The sequence below is a fragment of the Akanthomyces muscarius genome, chromosome 2 (assembly GCF_028009165.1).
Source record: "Akanthomyces muscarius strain Ve6 chromosome 2, whole genome shotgun sequence".
Classification (NCBI taxonomy): Eukaryota; Fungi; Ascomycota; class Sordariomycetes; order Hypocreales; family Cordycipitaceae; genus Akanthomyces; species Akanthomyces muscarius.
Window position 1 is genome coordinate 2,081,556 of NC_079242.1, and position 15,934 is coordinate 2,097,489.

At 50.3% G+C, this 15,934-nt stretch overlaps 5 protein-coding genes across 5 annotated transcripts; 1 reads left to right on the forward strand and 4 right to left on the reverse strand.

Annotated features, from left to right (window-relative positions):
- Window positions 1-145: 145 nt before the first annotated feature.
- LMH87_003790 (uncharacterized protein) lies at window positions 146-1,562 on the reverse strand (the record flags this gene model as incomplete). The annotated part of the gene is made up of 2 exons (XM_056194913.1): window positions 146-1,398; window positions 1,496-1,562. The coding sequence occupies 2 exons, from the start codon at window positions 1,560-1,562 to the stop codon at window positions 146-148; spliced, it is 1,320 nt and encodes a 439-aa protein (XP_056048593.1).
- Window positions 1,563-2,269: 707 nt separating this feature from the next.
- On the forward strand, window positions 2,270-4,114 carry LMH87_003791 (uncharacterized protein; the record flags this gene model as incomplete). The annotated part of the gene is made up of 2 exons (XM_056194914.1): window positions 2,270-3,527; window positions 3,588-4,114. The coding sequence occupies 2 exons, from the start codon at window positions 2,270-2,272 to the stop codon at window positions 4,112-4,114; spliced, it is 1,785 nt and encodes a 594-aa protein (XP_056048594.1).
- Window positions 4,115-4,364: 250 nt separating this feature from the next.
- On the reverse strand, window positions 4,365-6,075 carry LMH87_003792 (uncharacterized protein; the record flags this gene model as incomplete). Its single annotated transcript, XM_056194915.1, has 4 exons — window positions 4,365-4,567; window positions 4,622-5,355; window positions 5,424-5,815; window positions 5,899-6,075. 4 exons carry the CDS (start codon window positions 6,073-6,075, stop codon window positions 4,365-4,367), a joined length of 1,506 nt encoding a protein of 501 aa, XP_056048595.1.
- Window positions 6,076-6,642: 567 nt separating this feature from the next.
- Window positions 6,643-8,313, reverse strand: LMH87_003793 (uncharacterized protein; the record flags this gene model as incomplete). The annotated part of the gene is made up of 2 exons (XM_056194916.1): window positions 6,643-6,811; window positions 6,890-8,313. The coding sequence occupies 2 exons, from the start codon at window positions 8,311-8,313 to the stop codon at window positions 6,643-6,645; spliced, it is 1,593 nt and encodes a 530-aa protein (XP_056048596.1).
- A 762-nt stretch (window positions 8,314-9,075) lies between these two features.
- Window positions 9,076-15,923, reverse strand: LMH87_003794 (uncharacterized protein; the record flags this gene model as incomplete). Its single annotated transcript, XM_056194917.1, has 17 exons — window positions 9,076-9,182; window positions 9,251-9,498; window positions 9,563-10,867; window positions 10,987-11,406; window positions 11,461-11,896; window positions 11,953-12,939; window positions 12,994-13,054; window positions 13,119-13,454; window positions 13,906-14,038; window positions 14,142-14,302; window positions 14,366-14,630; window positions 14,694-14,804; window positions 14,868-15,036; window positions 15,101-15,496; window positions 15,548-15,617; window positions 15,674-15,766; window positions 15,819-15,923. The coding sequence occupies 17 exons, from the start codon at window positions 15,921-15,923 to the stop codon at window positions 9,076-9,078; spliced, it is 5,403 nt and encodes a 1,800-aa protein (XP_056048597.1).
- Window positions 15,924-15,934: the final 11 nt, after the last annotated feature.

The window sequence follows — 15,934 nt, forward strand, 5'->3', positions numbered from 1 at the left end:
GGATTTCTTCCGTTGAGAAATGGCAAAAGTAAAAACGTGGCAGCTCATCTGCGACTAGAAATACACAAATTACATGAGCACATTTATTTTTCTCCAGTATATTTATTTTCTGTTAAATACTACATTAACTACGCAGTGCAACCTTTCATAGGCGAGAGTCCTCTAGATAACTTTTATCTCGTATGCCCCTCACGATATCCTCTGCTATTACCGCTGCGAAATCATAGTCTTTGAGATCGAGATATACCTGGGCACTGACCCGCAAAAAGAACCTCTTGCCAAGGATAAATGGCGGCATTGATGTTTTGTACTGCTCCATCAGTAGCTTGAAGATCCATCCCATCGCCCTGTCGAGTGCTTCAACAGGCAGCACAACATCAGACTCTTTCGCGCCCGCTCCCTTGGCATCTAGCCAAAGTGGCAGCGCCACATTGCACAAAGCACAGTCCGTCATTGTGCCCTTGGAATTGTCCAATACAAACGTTCCCAGACGCTCGGCAATCTGCTGACCGCCCGCTTTATTCAGACGAACGAGATACTGCATGATCCTGTCCTCGCCGCCCAGCACAGCCTCCCGGTAGGCAAGGGCGTCCTTGACCGCCAGCCACGCGGACGCATCCCGCGTGCCCGTAAACTCAAAGTTCCGCGCAAAGTAGCTTTTCGCGTCAAAGCTCGATGCGGCTGGCTCCCGCTGCGACTTGGAGCTGTATCCGCGGCTCGTCGCCAGAGGGCTCGGCAGGAGGTGCTGATTCCGCGCCGGCACGTAGAAGACGGCGCAGGAGTGTGGCACGAACAGCCACTTGTGGCAGCTCGACACGAGAAAGTCGGGATCCGTCGCGGCGAGGTTGAGCTTGATCATGCCGACGCCCTGCGCGCCGTCGACCATGCTGAGGATGCCCAGCTGCCGGCACGCGCGGACAAGAGCCTCCCATGGGAACAGCCCTGCTGGCTGAGACGACACCAGCTCGAAGACGCAGAGGCATGGGTTCTTGCCGGAATCTCGGACAGCGCGTGCTGCGTCTTCGAAGCGACGTACCACTTCCTCATCCTCAACGGGGTACTCGATTTCAATTCCCTGGGTTGTCAGCTTGCCCCCTTGCTGGTCGACGGTAAAGTCAATGGCCTTTTTGGTTAGGTCGTAGACGGTAGAAAAGTGCAGAATTACGTCGCCATCTTCCCATTCTAGATTTCGCAGCACGGTGCTCAAACCCTCGGTTGTATTGCTCAAGAATACGACCGTCTCAACTGGAGCATTCACGAGCGCTGCCGCTGCGGCCCTCGAGCTTTCAATAAGTCGTGGGTAGTCGTACCACATGAAATGGTCTGGGCGCGACAGAGCTGCGTTTTGGTACTCCCGCTGCTTGGATAAGACTACTTTTGGCACGGTTCCAAAGGATCCTGCAATACAGTTAGCTACTGAAGTTTTCAAAGTTCACACTTCTCTTCTTTTGCCCCGCCCTTCTTTTGCTTTCTTAAAATGGAATGTGTCGCCTACCGTGATTCAAGTTTGTCCACGTCGTATCGAATGGAAACTCCCCTTTCAGGTGACTACCAAGCTCCATCTTGTTTCTAATAACAAAACAAAGGCGAAAAAACAATCAAATAAATAGACAGCCTGGAGAATCTAGCAAAATGAAATTCAAAATACCGGACTTCGAATTTGGTTTCTTGTCGAATCAGCCCTTGCATATTCAAACCTTCAAGTTAGTTAGCGGCGGCCGTTATGCCTACCAAATGTAGACACTTAACAGTAGCAGCAACGTGGGGCTCTGGTTGGGTGTGTTTCCTAAAATGCCGTCTTCATTCATTTTCTTGCAATTAGAATCACGCCCATTCGCTTTCTCTGACCTTTTTCAGGCGTGTAAGTCGACCGAGTGCTGGGCGGACATGGTGTTTGCTCTCGGAGCCGACACCGGACAATTCCAATTTGGGCATGTCCGACTGCCACTACCATCTACACCAGGACAGCGGCGATATAACCGCACACCCTAAGGAGAGTCTGTAAGTACTTCACATGGTAATAGACTTAGCTTTTTCGTGGAAATGATGTGCGAAAATTTTCTGAGGAGGGTCTTGACATTCTGGTCCAGACAATTTGGCACACGAGGTCCGTAGACCCCGTGTAAGCAGCCACTCAAGACTATAGAAGGACAATTGGACCGAAAATTTCTCTGTTATTGCTTTATATAGGCGTCATAGATCAATATACACTGTTCTGTCTCCGTTCACTCTACCTGACGCGCCTTTTCTGCCCGGCTCTTTACTGATAATGTTGCCCTCGACGACGGAAAAGCCGCCCAGCGCAGACTCGGACACGCATCAAGTCCCAATCACCACGGCCATGGACGACATCCAGAAGATGGGAGAGCCGCGCTCGTCCGAGGACGTCTCTGTATTCCCGGAGACCTCGACCGATATCACAGAGAAGCTCAAAGACCGCTACTTCTCGTCCGTCAACTACATCGGATCGTTGGCGGCCATCGGTCTCGCCGGCATGGCCGGCATAGGAGCCTTTTCCCTGATTGCGCCCGTCTTGTCCAACATCAACCAGGACATCGGGCCTGATCCCAACTACGTCTGGATCTCGCTGTCCAACAACCTGACCCAGGCTGTCATGCTCACCATTGTCGGCCGCCTGTCTGATCTCTTAGGCCGTCGGTACTGCCAGATCGGCGGAACGGCTCTGGCCCTCATTGGTTGCATAGTTGGTGCCGCAGCCACAAGTATCAACATGCTCATTGGTGCCAACGTCCTTATTGGTCTCGGCTCGTCCACGCAAGTGTCTTTTCCCTATCTCATTGCGGAAATCGTCCCCATCAAGAACCGCTACATGGCTTCCATCTACATCTACGCCCTGCTGATTCCCGTGTCTGGTGTTTCCTCGATTGTCGCAACGGCCTTGTTCAACAATACCGCGAGCACCTGGAGATCGAGCTACTTTCTCATCATCGCCATCAATGCGGCTGCTTTGGCTTGCTGGGTGCTGTTCTATCACCCTCCGTCATGGAACGATTTGTCCAACGCTACCTCGGACTCTTCCCAGAAGAAAACTTCCATGTTGCAACAAATCGACTTTATCGGACTTTTTCTTCTAGCCGCAGGTCTTTTGCTGTTCCTGATGGGTCTTTCGTGGGGAGGAAGCGTCTTCCAGTGGAAGTCTGCTGGCGTCATCTCCACTATGGCAATCGGAGGACTGCTTCTCATTGCATTTGTGCTCTTCGAGCTTCGTCTGGACGGTCCACGATCTCTGGTTCCGATGGAGCTATTCTCCAACTTCCAGTGGGTCGCAGTCGTTGGTACATTGTCCATGGCAGCAAGCATGTATTATGCCTTCAACATTGTGTTCCCACGCCAAGTAGACGTCCTCTACTCCAATGTTAGCCCAGACCGCCAAGGATGGCTCAAATGTCTCATCGGTGGTCCTCCGCTCCTTGGCCAGATCGTTGCTTGTCTCTTCGCAACGAAAATCGGACGCATCAAGTACCAACTAGTTGTCGCTTCCGCCGTCGGTGCTGCGTTTTATGGTGGTAAGTCAAATGCGTGCAAGGCTAACGCTCCCAGTTCCATGCTAACTGTTTTATGCACAGCGAATGCTTGTGTCACAACCACAAACATGACTACTATAGTAGTCCTCCTCTGCATTGGCGGATTCGCTTTGGGTTGGGTAGATGCCCTGGCGCTCGTGTCGCTCTCCGTGACGCTTAAAAACCAGCGCATGATCGGAACCGGCGTCGGCGTCGCCAGCGCTCTGAGGACGGTCATTTCTACCAGCTCCGCGACGGTATACACTGCTATTCTGAACAACAGGCTCGGAACCACGATCCCGGGAACTATGACCGGAGCTTTGGTGCAGGCAGGACTTCCAAGCTCTTCAGTGCCGAGTTTCATTGCCACCATCCAAACGAACCCTTCTCAATTGACCAACATACCGGGGGTGTCCTCTCGAATTATCAGTATTGGCATGGAGGCATTCAAATCTGCAAATGCAAAGGCGTACACGACAGTCTATCTCTCAACCATTGCATTCAGTGCAGTGGGGGTCATCTTCAGCCTGCTTACGCCCAAGATCGAGTCCAAGCTGACCGACAGCATAACCACAAGGTTAAAGGTTTAGGCACGCGGAAAGTGTGGTCATACTAAAATCTGTTGTGGTAGTATGCACTTCTGAGCTTATTATCAAGGAAATTTGTAGGATCATGTACACAGTGTTGAAAGAACCATAAAACCATAAAGCAATACAGCAGAATCGTCGCCGATGGGTTTTTGACGAGAGGACAGGATGCACAATTTTGGTCAAGAAATCAAATAAATAGTCAATAAAATAGATACATGACGCATAATTGGAACTTCTGTTCTAGCCTCATCTACGCATTCATCGTTCTCTTTCTAAAACGCAGCTCGTAGGTGTGGTCTTGAGCCGCCATAATCTCAACATGTACATTCAGTGGCCGGCTCCGGCTGTAGTCTGGGCAGAGTTCAACGTCGTAATGTTGCAAAATCTGCACAAGCACGACTTTTAGCTCAGCCGCGGCGAAGAATCGACCAGGGCACGCATGCCGACCGTGCCCTGTGTCCGTGTTAGATGTCAGACTTACATCGCTGCAGATTTGGCCAAACTTACCAAAGCTCAGTGCCTCCTTATTCGCGCTCGCAAATTGATACTTTTCATCTCCTTGTTCGTGGCGAAGATTGTAGAATCGGAGCCCGTCGAAATTCTCCGGGTCCTGCCACAGCTTGGGATCTTTGCTGACACAACCAGCAGGCGCGGCCAGAGAGGTGCCGGCAGGCAACTCTGTCCCGTCAGACAGCTTCATCGGCTTCAGAACCTTGCGGTTGGTAGAAACTAGGGATGGAGGATTGACGCGCTGAACCTCGCGCAGGAAGCTATCCATCTTTTTCAGGTTGAACAAGGTCTGCTTCGTGATGGCACCGCTGCCTCTTTCTTCGAGTAAAACTTGGTCGATCTCGTCTCGCAGAATGGGCACATACTCGGGAAAGCGAGCTAGGTCATACAGCGTATGCGCGAGCTGCCCGCCTGTAGTGTGTATAGCTGCGATGTTGACAACAATATGCTCATTCGCCTGGAAGGCCATGTCGCCAGCTTTCTTGCCAGAGTTGTTGATGAACCACTGGATCATATCCGCGGGCTTCTTGTACGATGAGTCCTCACTAGCCTGACATAGTCGAGCCTCGACAAGCGGCTTCAGTATCTGCGCGACTCGTTTCCTGTAGTACCGAACGCGTTTCGTCTGCGGAACAATGTACTGCATGATTGGCCATGACCAGGATGGGTATTTCCACATCTCTGCGGCACCGGTAAAGGAGTCAATTGTGGCATTGATCGAGATGTCGATCCTGTCCCGTGATGTGGTTAGCTCGAGCATTATCCACGATCAACTTTGGGCGAACATGTTCCAGCATACCATTCCTGGTTCCTGGACAAGGGCAGGCCAACAAAAACTCTTCCCGAAATGAGAGCTATTATCTGAGTAGATGCGCCATATACCGTTGTGCGGAACCAGCCATCTTTGTCGAAGTCGGCGCCCTCTAGACATTGTTGAGTTGCAAACTGAGCCTCCTCTTGCATCTCCGGCAGAATCTGGGGAAGTCCTCGGGTCAGGTCAACCTTGACCGACTGAATCATTGTTGGGCTGTTGGAAGCGACCGATGTATACGTGCCGAGAAAGCGATCGTACATTTCGCGTCGGAAAGAAATGCTTGACTCTGGCTCCGTCTTGAGATCGTCAAGCATGGCAGTCGGCACAATGACCATAGGCTTATTCGACGTGGGAATTTTAAACAAGCTGTTCCTATGCTTCATTCAGGTTCTATATTAGTACCACTGTTATTCTTTGATTTAAAGGAAAAAAACGACAGGGGATTGTGCATAAGACTCACTCGTGAATAGCCCTCGTTCATGATCTTGTGGAAATCATTGCCAGCGTTGGTCAAAAGCGGCGCCTCAATCTCCCTGCTCCTTGCTACTGATCGCCAGATGAACAATACCAGCACAACCCCTAGCGCGACAGCGATAACATCTGGACGCCAGGTCGAGTCCAGAGCTGAGAGAGCCATTGTGTACAGATTCCTCATTGAACAGCAATATGTGATGACTCAGTGACTTGTGAGGTATCGGTGAGCTCTGCGGATTAGTGATATGAACACTCGCAATATGCAGCACTACGTTTGTAGTAGACTGGAACGTTTCTAAGCCGATTTTGCTTTCGCCCGTTCCCGAATTTCTATCCGTGCCTATTGGAGTGTTCTGGATACCCACACCCGCTTCCGAATGTGGTAATTCCATCACTAACTAGCATAATCGTTGGACGTGTGGATCGCTGACGAGGTGGCTCAGCGAGCAGTAAGAGCCCAGGGTAGATAGAATTATGTGCGCAAAGTCGAGTAATTTAGTCTTCATAATGTTCAAGACGCATCACCGTATTTGCTGTTTTATATCTAGGTTGGCGTGGGAAACAGTTATAGTGCATGTACACTTTGCATATTTGGGTACGACTTCTATTGATTCCCATGATGCTAACCCCTGTAAGAAACAAAAGCGAAGTCGCGACCAGGTCATTATTAACTAAGAAAATCCAGCAAAGACGCACAGAAACATGACCCTAATCAAGTAGATGAAATTCTTTACTCATGTATGAGAACACGGATGCCCTTGGTACCTTCCTTGGGTGTCGGTACAAATCGATCATAGTGTATCTCCACGTCGTCAAGAGAAGTCTCATAAAGCGACATTTTCGGCCCGAGGCGACGGAGAAGTAAACCAAGGCAGAGATACACCTCGGCGTACGCCAGACTAAAACGCCAAGTTAGCAAGGACGCCAGCACTCTGGAAATAAATCGATCCCACCACGTTTGTGGAAAAATAGCTTACTTTATGCCGATACATTGCCTGCTTCCACGAGAGAAGGAGAGCAAATACTTGTCGAGATGGTGATGGCGTTCTCCGCTATCGTCGAGCCATCTTTCCGGTTGGAAGACATGTGGATCAGGAAATAGGGTTGGGTCTGTATGAACGAGAGTTGCCGTCATACCGACCGGTGTTCCTCGAGGAATAATATATTCCTTCTTAATTGTCGCATTGCTGATTTGCCTCTTTGCAGTGAAAAAGAAGGGGCTTACAGGGTTGATTCGCTGCAGGCGAGTGCTCACGCCGTAAGACAAGCGCAAGCCCTCGCTGACCACGGCGCTGAGGTACGGAAGTTGCTCCAGCTCGCTCCAAGTGCTACGTTTCTCTGCGCCATCGATGTTGGACATCAACTCTTGGTGCAGCTTTAAGAAAACGCGGCGATCGTTCAGCACGTAAAAGAGGGTTGCAGAGAGAGTCCAGGCCGTGGTCTCCGTGCCTGCACCAACCACAATCTGACCTTCTTGCCATAGTCTCTCGAGTCTTTTCTCCTGGTCAGGCAGATTTCCAGTCAAGAGCTCCTGAAAAATGGTTTGATTGGGACCCTTTTCCTCCTCGCCACGCTCAATTTTGCCCTGTGTTTGTCTAATTTGCCGACGAATGTCTTCTTGAAACCGCACGTAGACTGCCGCTTCAGGATTGAGCTTCATGACCATGGATTCCGGGAGGCGGTTCATGAGCGTAATAAGAAAAGGAAACTGCTTGATCCAAGGGCCCATGTCACTGCCAGCAACGATGGCTCTGTGGAAATTTGGTTCAAACGTCGGCGAGTCCAAAAAGTTGTAGCTTTTGGAGAAGGCGTACTCGGTGACAATGTCGGTAGTCATGCAGCTAAACGCCATGTTCATGATGACGGGCTTCCCGGATCCTGCATGCGCACGAAGCTGTGCGACAAGTTTTTCAATAGCAGTGTGAATTATGGGCTCGAGCTTCGTGACGGACGCCTTTGAAAAGAATTGGTTCATCGCGCCTCTCCGTAACCGATGCAAGCTATGCTCGGCTGTTCCAAAGACGCTGTCTGGAATTCCGAATTGCGAGCAAAAATATCCATACTTGTCTCTCTTCTTGCCGCCGCTGGCGTAGAGCTCGTCAATGAAACTCGGGTCACTGACGTGTAATTCGTCCGGGCTGATGCGCACAATCGGTCCATATTTGTCGTGCATGCGCTTGATCTCAAAAGTATAGCGGCCTTTCTGAATGCCGTCAAAGTAGAACTCGTACCATACTGTCAATGCGGCGGTTCGAGGACCTGGGAATTTTGAAAGCGGGTGAAAGTAGAGACGATATATACCAAGTGACAGGAGATAAACGCATCCAGCGACACTCAGCGCAGCAACTGGGTGCGCTAAAACCAGCTTGACGAGGGTCTTCACCACTGATGATCGGTTCATCGTGCTGTGTCGTAGATCTGCTCCGGCAAACAAGCTTGGCCAGGACCGTGCTTTCTAGGTTCAAAATTAAAGTGGCAAGTATTGCTTGCCCTGTATGAAAGTGACGGTCGCATCACAAACTTCTCAATTATTCAAACTATAACATCACCATGCACACTGCTGATAACTTGTCCGAAACAGGCAGCCGTAATAGGTAAGTACGACGGCGCCGGGCGGCATGATCGGACTTCTGCTAGGTATAACCCTGCCCGGAGTATCAGGGCAGATACTGCCTGGACTTCTCTACGTCTTTCCGAACTTAGCTCTTACACACTAACTAGTGTCACAGTAATCACCACTAAACCGTTCCCTCCAGTGGCGGAGGCCGCTAAAACATACCCCAAGACGCTGCTATAGATTAGAGGCAAGCTGAAAGTGCCCTGAAATGAATGTTACAAGTCGCCGCCGAAAGCCCGATGTCCTGGCGTGCTTTCCAGCACGGGATTCTACCAAGAATGCGGAAACTCCGCCAACTTATGATCTCTTCTTGCAAGGATGCCCATGTACTTGTTTCCATGTGGATCTGCCCGAGGCGGTCACTATTGATATGATTTATGGCGCCGTTGGCGCGTTCCAGGGTCAACTGGCAGTCAGTCACTCAGGGCTTTACTTTTAGTTTTTAACTTAAAATCACAAAAGCCTTCCGGCACTATTGCACGTCGGATGTAAGTGAAACTTAAGCAGCTAAACTTGTGAAATATTCAGTAATTCTAAACTGGCGGTCTACTGCTCATCGATGTTCTGCAGCTGAACCAACTCATGATATCTTCCTTTTAATGATATTAACTGCTGATGCGTGCCACTTTCGACGACTCGACCGTGGTCTAGCACTAATATCCAAGTTAGCCATCTGAAATTTGAACATGTATCTCGGCACTGCAAGTATTGTTTTACTTACCATAGATGCAATCTGCCCGTTGCACCGTGCTGATGCGATGGGCGACTGCAAGGGTAGTTCGGCCTTGCACGGCCTCGTCTAATGCCGCTTGCACGATTCGCTCGGATTCTGAGTCAAGGGCCGACGTCGCCTCATCTAACAGCAGAATCTTGGGATCTCTCAGCAACGCCCTTGCAATTGCGATTCTCTGCTTCTGTCCACCAGAAAGCATCGTGCCTCTGGCCCCGACCTGCGTTTGAAGTCCTTCACTAGACGGCGGAAGAACATGTTAGCTCCATACCTTCGCCTGCAGCTCGAGAACTTTCGACTTACGGCAGCGAGACTATATAGTCCCAAATATTAGCATCTCTGCAGACCTTTTGTACTCGTTGCTCCGAGACTTCTGCAGTAGAATCTAACACGATGTTCTCCCGAATCGTGCCGTCGTACAGGATGGGCATTTGGCCCACGAGGGCTAGCTGATTGCGGTAGTCTCTCAGATTCCATTTCTGGATATTCTTTCCTCCTACTACGACGTGTCCTTCATCGGGATCGAAAAATCGTTCGAGTAGAGATACCGCTGTACTTTTGCCGCTACCGCTTGCGCCTACCAGAGCAACAAACTGGCCAGGCTGCACGGTCAGGCTCACCCTATCCAAGACAAGGTTACCCTTGTGGTTTGGGTAGCTGAACGAGACGTTGTCGAACTGCACAGACGGAGTCATTGCCGCAGCGCTTTCGCCCGATTCTTCCCTGGGATCAAGAAGGATCTGCCGATCATGAAAGTCCTTGATGCTCCGAGCGGCAGCACTTGCTTTGCCCATATCTGGAACAAACGTGAAGATGGCTCCGGCTGAATAAGCTCCAGCAACAAGCGCGGTATAGCAGACGTAGAATTGAAAGATGCTGTAATGATCCTGCACCACTAGGCGGCTGCCGTACCAAAAGGTGAGTGCAGACGAGAGAAACACAGCAGACTGGGAGAAGGCAAACAAAAGAGAGGATTGAGCAATCAATAGCAAAGACTTGCGCCGGTTTCCACTGAGCACCTGGCGATACTCCGCCAGCACTTTCTTCTCCAGCGTAAGAGCGGCCACAGTACGTATACTGGTGCTGTACTCACAGGCAAAATGGGCTGATGCTTCGTGGACCTTTCTTGCTTGAGCTTCCAAGAGTGCTTGCGATTTGAGTTGCATGACACCAGCAGCGAACAGAATCGGGATCGTGCTTGTGCATACGAGCCCTAATTTCCAGCCAACTGAGATAGCGAGGATGATGCCCGCGACGATGATAGTCAAGATGATCAATATGGTTCCGGCTGTCACTCCACCCATGCCCTGGAGCTGCATCGCGCTGTGTGATAATAGCATAGACAGGTTTGCCGTGGAGTATGCAGGAAGATAGAAAGTTGCCATGTCTTGATGAAGGATCGTATCAAAAGTGCGCCAACGAGCCCGGTAGGTCAGATACTCAGAGTAGAAAACGAAGCAAAGGGCCTGCCCTAAGAGTCCAACGATGGTAGTAACTCCGATTAGGAGATACATGGCACTCCAAAAATTCACTTCGCTGCGGAGGTGACCAAACTCGGAAGGCTGTGAAGAAAGGGCCCCCATGATTTTGGCCAGGAATACTGATTGTCTATGATTGAGCGTATTAGTGATAAATTGGAACTCCTTCCTACGAATGCATCGGACAATGGAGAAAAATGTACTGTTCTGCAATGGAATACGACAGCTTTTCTTCGGACAGCAACATACGTGGGATGACTTCCGCCAGCAATGACTGATAATAAAAACCCACCGCAGATGGGAAGCAGCATGCGCCGATTGAGACGGTAGCAAAATTTGGCCAATTCCAAAATAGAGGCGGACTTCTTGGACGAAGCTGCTATCTCATTGGAACTGGAGTGTTTTCCGTCCTCGGGCGCCTCTTTTCCGCCGCTGAGCAGCGGGTTGCTCGATAGCTGCTTTTCAACTGAGGGCAGCTTATCTTGTACTGAACAATGTTCGTCATGAGTATCGCCTCCTTTATTCTTGTCACTGGAAAGGCAGCGTTGCTGCTCTGTCAGTTTGTAGTACAGCGACTTGAGTGCAAGTAATTCCCGGTGTGTCCCCTGCTCGACAACACGACCAGCCGAAAAGACCACAATATTGTCCGCATTAGCAATTGTAGAAAGACTGATCACCGCGGTTAGCAACCGAACATTGGAAGAGACGTATCCTCTAACATACCGATGCGCAATAACGATGGTTGTGCGTCCAAGCGCGGCATTGTTCAATGCGGCCTGTACTTGTCGTTCGGATTTAGAATCGAGGGCCGAAGTCGCTTCATCGAGGAGGAGGATTTTTGGATCAGAGATTATAGCCCTCGCTATTGTGATTCTTTGTTTCTGTCCACCGGAGAGGAGAAATCCGCCACTGCCGACGTGCGAGTGAAACCCATTTGGCATCGCTTGGATAAATTCGTACGCATTGGCTGTTTTGGCTGCCAACTCCACCAGATCTTTCACATCTTCCGCGGACTTGTGCTCGTGTTGTGTACCTATGAGACCGTAGCGAATGTTTTCGAATACCGTCGTCGAGAATATGGTTGGCTCCTGGCTGACGAGACCAATTTGCTGCCTCAGCCATGTGAGATTCAGGCTCGTGACGTCGTGACCATCGATTCCTAGAAGCATGTCAGTAACGGAAAGAATTTAGCGTCAACGGAACCAGGTAACACACTTATGTTTCCGCTCACAGGCTCGAAAAATCGTTCAAGGAGCCCAACGATGGTACTCTTTCCGCTCCCCGACGGGCCAACAATAGCAGTCGTCTTGTTCGCAGGGAAATGCAAACTTACGCCGTCCATAACTAGGGAGCCTGGTCTCGATGGATATACGTGTCGAATGTCTGTCAGTGAAATCTCGCCACGAATATCCTCGATACGGTCGCCGTTGCTGGAGCTTGGATCTGTTGGTGACGCGCGGAAAATGGTGGCGGAAAGCTTCTTGGTCGATGTGAGACCTTTGACAATGGCCTGGCCATGGGGAGCGACATTTCCCAGTGCAAACGACCCCGTAAGAATTGCAAAAAGGACGGTCAGGATTGCTGATATATCGACTTGCCCTCTGACGAAAAGTCTCGACCCTTCCCAAAAGGCGAGGCCATAAGTCCACCAGATGACTGCATTCATAGCTGCCATCATGAAGCCGAGAGCCACGCCACTCCGGAACTGATAGATACGTGTGGTAGCAGCGTGATTTTCGAACTTTTGGAGCAGCGGCGACTGCATGTTGAAAGCCAAGGTTGTTGCGATCGAGCTGATTGCTTCTTGCGCGATGTTGGCTCCGCGCCCGTACGCCTCCTGTGCCTTCTGGGAGTTCGTCACCATAAAGAAAGCCCCAACTCCCATGGATAGCATGATGAGTACAATTGAGGGAAGAAGCACCAGTGCGAGTCGCCAGCTTTTGATGAAGCTAATGACGATGGCGCCGCAGAAATTGGAGAACGCGGCCACTGTAAAGCAAGCTTTGAGCGTGATGGCGTCTTGGATCAACGTTGTATCCGTGGTAATACAATTATTGACCTCTCCAATGCCAATCGTGTCAAGAAAGGCGACATTCTGTCGCAGGACCGCCTCAAGGTATCGCTGTCGAACTTGCTGTAGAATGCGCTCTCCCGCATATGTGAAGCCGACAATCGCAACGAAGCTGGCAAGCAAGTTGCCTACTGCAAGGTACACAAAAAGCAAGCTGAATCTGCTTACTTGCGCGTCGAACGCACCGAGCGATGTTTCGCCGACAAAGAAGCCGCGGAACGACTGTCCCATGTTGCCGAGCAGTAGCTATAATTCCACCACAAGTTTCAGCAGTTACTATCGCACTAAGAAGGGCCGCAGACTTTCTTACATCGGATATAGGAAACGCCAGGCCGCTCCCAACTGCTGCAATCAGACTCATTGCAAGCAGAGCGAGATCAAATTTGGTAGCGCAATTGAACAAAAACCTGAAAGGTGTGGGAGAATCCCTTTGCTCGGCCAATTGACTATGGATAACTGCCAGCTCTTCCGCGCTCAAGTTGACTTTATCGACTTCGAGATTCTTGCCTTCTTCATCTCGATCGACGCGCAGAGGCTGCATTTGCATTTCCTGGGAGCTTGTCTCCATGGCTGGAGGGATGTATTCGCAATCGCCAACGACTATAAAACCATGTGTTTCGTAGCCGTCTTTCAGCATGAACATTGACTGGGAGTTAGAACAGTTAGCTACTCCGTTCGGTCGATTCACTGCAACAACTACAATTTTTCGCGTGACAACCGGTGTCGCGATGAGACGCTGTGACTAGCTGTAAGCCTGCTGTGACTCGATGTGGCAAGACCGGGCGAGACAGGGGACTTTCGGATTTGCCTTATTTAGCAAGGTCTACGGATACTAGAGAATAAACGCAAATCTGTGACGCCCGAGAGCTAGCCAGTTTAGTCTAGATCCACATGGTAATATTAACCTTCCACTGGCTTGCCGGCCTGCTTACTATTCCCCCCCTTGCCCCAGCCAGGAACGCCACTGATCTGCTCATGCGACACCCGTAAGGTGTCCAGTAATTTTCCCTTTCCGGGCATAGCATGCGATCACTGTTCTGTTGGTGACTAGCTACTCAATAGGTTAATCTTCCCTCCTGTCGCCGGTGAAAGCGAACCATCAGGTCCGGCTTCCACCACATGACATGTAACTGGCTCTGAGCTACCCAATCAAGCTTTTGGTCTAGCAATTCCAACTCGTAGGTCCAGAGCATCTTGGCTAAGATGACGTTGATTTCCATCCACGCGAAGCTAGACGAATGGGAAAAAAAATGTCAGCAAGTTTGCATTTAAATGAGGTCTTCCATCATTCACAATCGGAGAGTGATGCGGAGAGAAATGTGAGTTAACTTACTTCTGCCCTAGGCAGCCACGCGGCCCCATAGAGAATGGCTGGCTTGCTTCCTTTACATCCGTGGAGTTGGGATCTAGCCATCGCTCAGGCTTGAACGAGTAGGGATCACTGAAGTACTCTTCGCTATGGGTGAGCGTCCATGCATGTGTTATGACCTCGGCCTGATTTTTCTTGTTAGTATTGCACAATCTTTGCTCTAAACTTACCGTGCTGTTTGATCTTACCCCTGCCGGTACGTAGAATTCGCCAACGTTCATCCCTGTAGACAGCCTGGGGAAACCTCCCGATCCGGGCGCGTAGATTCTCAGCGCCTCATTGATGACAGCCTGCAAGTAGGGCAATTGACGAGCCTTGGTCGCGTTGATATCCTCATAAGAAGCAAATGCTTGAGAAATTTCGTTCTGCAATGTTTGGTAGCATTCCGGGTTCTTGAGCAAGTAGAACGTCGCAGCAGCGAGAAAAGTGGCAGTGGTTTCCGCGCCAGCGATCCTGTATACTGGTCAGGCCAAGAACGAGTATGGCAACTAGTCGCAGTCCTGAAGCAAGACGTACGTTAGAGTGGACACATGAGCCGCCATTTCCTCCTGGTCAATAGACCCTTTTTCGTAATTCTCGACAACAACAGACAAAAAATCCTTTCTTGTGGACTTTTTCTGAAGACGCCTATCTCGACTCAGTCAGTCACGGAACTCTTTGCTCTGCAAGATGAAGTTGCGGTTAGCTTACTCGGTGACTTTTTGTCGGGCATATCGGGAATTTTTGTTCTGCATCGCCAGAGTAGAAGGGAATAGCAGCCTGGCGAGGCTGGCCATGAAAGGCAGACGACGGAGATTGTCTATCAAAGTGATGAAATAGAGGTGGCTCACAATAATTTCTGACCAAAAGTGCGGCTTGCCTATTCTGGTGAGTACACGGATCGCGCTGCTAGTGCGCTGGGGAAATGTTGGTTCGTCACTTACCAATCTTGACGCTTTGAAAGGACTGTCCAAATGCCATCTCACCCAACATGTCGAAGGTGGCCATTTCGTACCATTTTGTCATGTTGATGCCTTTCTTGTTGCTACCCTCCTCGCCAATGCGACTGACGAATACGTCCACACCTGTAGTGATGATTTCCTCCTGCTCCAGCAGCGATTTGGTGGCAAAAGCTGCAGACAGCATTTTTCGCATCTTTGCATGTTTATGGGGGTCGCGCTCGCTTCCTATGCACAGGGATCCAAACCCGGCACCGTAGATGGAATAAAATTCGGATTTGATTGGCGTCGGCGCACCTCCTGTGCGATGCCCGTAGATTGCTTTCCAGGACTCGACCGTCGCAAAGGAGAGCTCGTTAGGAGAAATTCTGACCACCGGTCCTGCGAGGAAGGCGTGAAAACACAGTCAAGCACAGGTGTCGCAAAACGTACCATGTTTCTGATGGGCCTTCTGAATCGCGTGATGCAGGTGCCCTCTTTGCGATTGATAGATTCGCCAAGTCTGTTTTGCTTTTAGCGGTTTCATCGGCAAGTCAGGTGCCAGAACTCTTGACGCACCAGTCCTGAGCGAGCTAACAGTGGCCCTGGAAAGCTCGCTAATTTGTGAAAGAAGATGTTGTAAAGAGCAGAAAGAGTAATGTAGAGGATTGCCTGGCTCTGCCTGTCAGTCTCAACCCGAATCACAAATAACTTTGGAACTGACCGTCACTAGAACTGTGCCGACAACAAAATCGGCGGAGAATAATTTCGTAAGCTGCTGGTCCTTGGGCCACGGTCGCACACCGTGCCAAAACTTGGTACTAGGCATTTTGGCTAGCC